Genomic DNA, 6,646 nt, shown 5'->3' with positions numbered 1-6,646 from the left:
ACAAAGTTCTTGTTTGAACAAGAACTCACTATTCCTTTTAAAACCTCGAGGTATCTTGAACAAGAACTCGCCATTCTAAGACAGCCATGCTGTTTTGGCTTTAAAGCAAAGAAAGCACTTTGTTCAAACCAAAACAGAATCGTGATTCTCCACCTATGACTTATTTGTTTGAAGGAAATTTTCTGTTGTGTCATTCTTGGCTCTTTTTGAAAATTTGAAAGAAGATAAAGGGAAAAAGAGTTTCAATCCATTTTAAAACTTCAGGGTATCTTTGAGTCAATTTGTTAGTAACTCAGGGTATATTCAAGTCTTTTTACTCTTTCATTTTTAACAAGACAATACTTTATCATGAACTGCTTCATTAAGAGATTGACAAATCCTGGTATTAACCATTGATTTAACCAAGTTAGGTTATTCCATGAGTTGGGGTGTCTGGCTTAGAACGCAAGTTTACTTCCATAAATTTCATTGATTTACAACTTCTGAAATCGCCAGAACGCCAGGATATTCCCGAGAACAGACATTTGACAACTGACAAGAAACTTCATAAAGTCCTTTTGGGTTGGCCCACTAAAGTGATTGGGCTCACACATTGAAGAAATGAATTCTCTTTTTTCTTAGGCAAAATTGACCTGAATTTGAGGCTGTTGGATGTGCCATTTACTCATCATTTCGGGTTTGAGATTTTGCTTTCCAAAATAAAAAGCAACTGCCACAATTTGCAGGATTAACTGTAGGGGGGGGGGGGGATAATCCGGTTTCTTATGTATTCAGTATGTAACGGGTGCCCCTTGTGATTGGAGACAATGGGTGCATTGTAATCTGAGTTTTACCAGTACAAACAAATTGCCCACTGGCAGATGCATCTGCTCATCTGTTTAGAGACAATGGGTAAGTTGGAGGATTCTTACAGAAGTTCCTCTGCACCATAACATATTACTACACAGAAGTTCCTCTGTAGCATAACATATTACTACACAGAAGTTCCTCTGTAGCATAAGGCTGTACAGATTCTTACAGAGAAAATCCAAGTAAACGTATTTACAGAAATCACGTACAAGTTATAACACCAGTCAGTAAATAAGCATATATACAACCATTTCTTACTTCGGTTCTGCTTTCAATCATATTCAGCATATAATAGAAAACTTGTTCAGTGAATCAGTTCTCCTCCATGTGTTTCAGCAAACAGTGCCAACCATGACCAAAGGAAACTTTGAACAACTACCTAGTAGCAACCCCTTCCCTGAAAAGTACATTTGCTACTGGTGAAGGAAGCCACCCAGGTTTCACACCAATCTGGCCATCCGTCTGGTGATCATCCCCTTGGATCAAAATATTCTGGCCCTTCTTCCTCCTTGCCCTCCCCAAAGTCTTCCCAACAAAGAAACCAAGTTTCATTGCTGTAAATAGACCCAATGCAATTACAAGCGGCCGAACAGCCCAGTGAAAATCCTCCAGGTGTTGGTACTTCTTTACTACCCCAGGACATGTTCTGAAAGATACCACTTCCACTTCTGCTGGGTCAGCCAAGAAACTATTGCATGAACCTCTGAAAACTAGCCTCCCCGGAAGCTTGACTACGAGACATCCATTAGGTAGAACCTGTGAAATCCTCCCGGTGGCCCATTCTCCTCCCTCTTTATGACGCCAGTCAAATCGAGGGCTGAAGATGTTTGCCTTCAGCCTCACAAATTGACCCACACAGTATAGTTCTGACATTTGGAGCTCCGAAGAACATCCCTTCCAGAGAGTCTCTACTCCTATAAAGCCAACGGCTACACTGCCATCTCGCTGGATGGAGTGCAGAATGCCCACAGGTGAGTGTTTTTTGTCTTCCTCCTTCACCCGAACACAGTCCCCTGCTGCCAAGCCAGATGTGACCCGCTCTAATGTCCATGTGTGGACTCTTAAAGGATCATGTACTCCATGGACCCTCACCAAGACGAACCCATCACTATCCATACCAACAACAGTTCCCTCTGGAATGTGCATGCTTTCTGGTTTGCATGAATTTGGGGATTTTCTGGACCGCACTGTATCACCTACTTGAAGATGATCTTTTGAAAGGAACCACTCAGTGCAACCACTGATAATTGATTTATCTGTCAGTGTCATGTTTCCCAGACGCCTCCACCTTCCACCACTGTGAACTGCATTCTGAGAGCTGCAAAATTGTTTTTCAAGTTATGAAGATTAATACAAAAAGGATGGAAAAACACTACTTTCTGATATTGTTTGAGTGTGAAGAATAAGCACTAACAGAAGCAGTCCAAATGATTTAAGAACTGTATTCTACAATTTTTAAATTTTGGTTACTTTCCTTCCCTGGTTTTTTCCTCAAAGGTAAAAGTAAGTGTATTATATTAAAAAGGTAATTTCCATTATTTTTTCTTTGTTGTACTCCTTTCTCCTGTTAAGGCTTTATTTTTCACAGATATGCATTTTTTATAATTGACATTATAACTTTGAAATATTATTGCATGCAGATCTCCTCAACCATCCATATTTGTGTCTCACACCCACAATCCCCTCCCCAATCATAGGCAGCCCAATAGCCCACCACCTACATTATTTCACAACTTTGAGATTGGAGATTTCTTGGATAGAATAGAACCATATCAAGATTTACTAAATTAAAACTTAGAAAATATTGTGCTCATAGTAGAAAGGTAAGAAATAACTATCTGGCATCACTATCACCCTCAAGGTTGAAAAAAAAATTAACCAAGCAACTGACTAACTTGAAACTTTTGATAAGAAATTAAGAACATGACAACAACCCAAGAGGCAGAAAACTAATTTTCATAATTCGATAACCCTTTGTAATCTCCAACTGAGGATGGGGTTGATCCCATTATTCCTACCCTAAGAAGCCAACTCCCTGAAATAATAACTCAATATCAAAGTTGGAAAATTTCCTAAATGTTCAACTCCTGCCAATTTATTTTTCTCATTTTAGAAATGCAGCTAGTAGTGGGTGTTTAACATAACTAATACCTCTAATGTAGCAAGTGTTAACTTGTAGCCAAAAATAAACAATTTCATGCAATTTGAGTTTGATGTTAATATCAATTTGTTGTGTTAGCTAAAAGAATGTACATTGATGATTAGCAATTGAAATTTGAAAATCGTTCATAAGGTCAGAGGTAACAGAATATCATGCATGGCAATATCATCTAAGGTGGCAAGATGTTACAAAGGACCTTAATTTCCATCAAGTTCATCATAGTTGGTTCATATTACAGAATGAAATCTTCAAAATTTACCTTTTGAATGCATTTAAGATGTCTGATATCAGAGGCCGATTTCGAAAGTCATACTCAAAGCAACCACTGACAACATGCTCAAGTGCAGGGGGCAAACCATTTGGAATATGTGGTTTTTCCTGTTTTGTTACCACTGAGCAATAGATCTCCTCTATTGATTTCCCACACCAGGGTTGAACCCCACTTAACATCTCCACAATGCTGCATGCAAACCCCCAAGAATCAGTCTCAAAGGATATTGGGCCTCTTATTTCTGGTTCCCATTGCTCTGGAGCCATGTAGTTTGGAGTTCCAAGTCTAAGAGCTATATCTGAACTGGATAACGGAATCCCAAGAAGTAGAAAAGGAATACCAAAATCTCCAAGGACTGCTTGGTCATGTTCATTTAGAAGGAAGTTGAAAGGTTTGAAGTTTAGAACCAGGATCCCTTTTGAGTGCAGTTCTAAAATTCCCTGAGCCAATTCAATTCCATACCTGTGGACATTAGCAGAACTTGAGAAGTATATTATATATTTCCAATTCATAGGAAGAAATGAAAATTAAAAAAAAATGCCACATATGAATAAAATACCATAATACCATCCCAGAGTCCCACCCCAACATCACCTCAAGATATCGGGCAAGGAAAGCTTATTTCCTTTGAGACGAGCCATTTTGTCTCCCAATGAACCCTCATAGAACTTCATAACAATGCAGATCTGTCAAGGCAACAGCAACAAAAAAACAATCTAATTATATGCAAAGCTATAAGTAAAGAATAGCCGTGGAAACCATCCATTTTAAATGGAAGACTTAACTTACTCTTCCACTTTTGATAGTGATACCATTAAGCAGACAGACATCTTGTAATGTTTGGCACCTAGAAAACAAATTTTCGAACTTATCCAGAAAGGCGAGCATCTGATCCTCTTTGATTGGACGCAACATCTTGACAGCCACTTCTTGACACTCATCATATTCTGTGGATTGATGATGAGTCGCTAACCAAACATCACCAAAGGGTCCCCTCCCAATCCTATGTTTAAGTTCTAAAGCAGCAGGATCAATCCATGGGCTAATCTGATTTGGTGTAGCAACAACAGTTCTAACATGTTCAGCATCTCCCTCAAGAAGCTCGTATTCAAAAGAATCTGCCGTTTTGGTAATACCAACTTGTCCAGCCATTTCCTTCGGTACCAGAGAGCCAGAAAATCAATTACGGGGTTGAACCTGATATTATTGACAATGAATTAGAATAGAAAGTCAACAACCAAAAACCAGGAGATTAAAAAAAAAAAAAAAAAATTGAATGTGAAACCTTTTCAAGATTTATTTGGCAGAAGATCTTAAATTTTTGCAACAATTTTTGAAACAATAATCGTGTGGCATTTCTTAGCTGAAGAGTTGATCAATAAAAGCAGAAGCGGAGGAAATAGCGAGTGGCCACTTGGGTATATGTTCATCAATACCTAGGCTACTCAACATTATTTTTCAGCTCTTGAAAACCAATTGTTCAGTTCTTTTTTTTTTTTACATTATTGATCAATTTGATGGCGCAGGTACACCTGACACTCATCTTGATATACTAGAATTATCTCCACTAATGCGATCATAAACATCACTAGTTTACATCAATAAACACAAACAGCTATAACCGTAATCCTTCAAAAATTAGTCAGGATGATTGGACGAGCATTTTAAGGAAGGAATAAACACGTTAAGATTAAGTCCCTCGCCACACTGCATCCTCAATTGTTCCTCTGTCGGTCTCGCCGGGTGTCTAACTCTAAGGGTTAGTCATCATAATCCCCAAAACCAATTTACTCAGGCAAAACCCATCATAAGCTGAAGAAAAAAATACCCAAAGTGGAATTAAGACAAAAAAAAAAGCCGTAAGTAGCCGCACTCACCGAATCAAAGACGGATACAAGAAAATATTTTGCTTCCAATAACACTCTCAGAGAAGTCGACGAATTCAAATTGAATCCAGAAATCACTCTTGTATGGGTTCGTAGCAGAGAAAACTGCAAGGCTGCAACAACAAACAACTCAAGAGAATAAAGTTAAAGAACGAAGTTTAGATCCACTGTTTGGAATCCGAGGGAGAGAAGAAAGATTCCAGGACAGGAAACTGTTTCATATAGAGCAGAAATAAATAAGGAAAAGTTACTAAATTAAGAATAAAAAATAGGATAAATTACAAAAACCTCGCCTATAGTTTTACTTTAACAAAAATCTCTCCTAAACTTTTTATTTGTTGAATTCTTAAAAAGTTTAAGAATTCGACAAAAACCTTTCTTCCCTTATAGACAGAAAACGTTAAATTGATGCATAAATCTTTTTCAAATATCTATTTTACCCTTTTGTAAAATAACTCGTGTTCAAGGTGTTCAGATGCAAAATTTTGCCACACGTGAATTTCACCACTTAAGTATCCAATTCCGCTATTTCTTCTCCTCTTATCTAATTCTTGGAAATCTCTTGCTTTTACTAAAACTTGGAAAGCATTTCACTATCCTTGTCGACTTTGTCACATTTCAGATTGTGTCTTCCTAGAATTCAAAAGATATTCCTTGAACTCCTTCACTTGTAAAGATATTCTTAGAATTCAAAAGATTCATTTATGTTTTTCTTTTTCATTGTTTTTTATTTTAATTATTTTGATAAAAATAATAAAACAAAAGATAATCTCCGTCTAATTAAGGGAACAAAAAACGTTTGGAGAAAAAACATATTAACTGAGATATGTGTCACACAACTATTACTGCTCACTCATTGTACTTACTACTACATCTGGACCCTCAATTAACAACCAGATTTGAATGTATCAATAACCATTTCTGCTTATTTGTGATTCAAATCTTCACAATAGTGTTGCTATTTCGAGCTTTCTTGACCGTGCCATTCTGGTACCTTGGGAACTTGGTGAATTACGAATGTTGCATGCGGATTGAGATTCGGGCTTTCCTTCCTATCAGATTCAATTAATACGGAATTATTTATCTTAATTCTTTGATTATTTCATGGTACCTTCTCTGTCACTGCATTGACCTTCACACTAAACAGATTACATACATAAATGACAAATTCTTATCGTTTATTCATTCTCTACACCCCTTCTTTTTCCTCATGCAGATTTATCTCTCAAATAACTTGTGCTCTCGCTCACTGATTTCACTGTTAGATCTCTATTCTATTTTCATTTTCACTCATGTTAGTCCTTTTGTAATAAAATAAAGATTTCCTTGATTGTATTTCTTTATATAAATTAGCACTTCTTAGTAAAATAAAGATTTTTTCTTGGTTCTCTTCCATTATCTTTGTCTTACATCAATCCAAATTCGCTCTCACAATCCATCTTTCTTCCCTGAATTGTCATCCCAAGAAAAAGTGCAAAA

The 6,646-nt window shown here is 37.0% G+C and overlaps 1 protein-coding gene across 1 annotated transcript; it reads right to left on the bottom strand.

Annotated features, from left to right (window-relative positions):
* Window positions 1-936: 936 nt before the first annotated feature.
* LOC104592486 (protein KINASE OF THE OUTER CHLOROPLAST MEMBRANE 1-like) lies at window positions 937-5,543 on the bottom strand. The gene is made up of 5 exons (XM_010251875.3): window positions 5,159-5,543; window positions 4,071-4,478; window positions 3,876-3,967; window positions 3,270-3,743; window positions 937-2,167 (listed from the first exon to the last, which is right to left on the bottom strand). Exons 2-5 carry the CDS (start codon window positions 4,431-4,433, stop codon window positions 1,225-1,227), a joined length of 1,872 nt encoding a protein of 623 aa, XP_010250177.1. The 5' UTR covers window positions 4,434-4,478; window positions 5,159-5,543; the 3' UTR covers window positions 937-1,224.
* Between the last annotated feature and the right edge of the window lie 1,103 nt (window positions 5,544-6,646).

This window comes from Nelumbo nucifera, chromosome 8, assembly GCF_055504915.1.
Source record: "Nelumbo nucifera cultivar China Antique chromosome 8, China Antique-T2T, whole genome shotgun sequence".
Lineage (NCBI taxonomy): Eukaryota > Viridiplantae > Streptophyta > Magnoliopsida > Proteales > Nelumbonaceae > Nelumbo > Nelumbo nucifera.
Note: the sequence above shows the minus strand (reverse complement) of the source record. Positions and strands in the feature narration are given on the sequence as shown.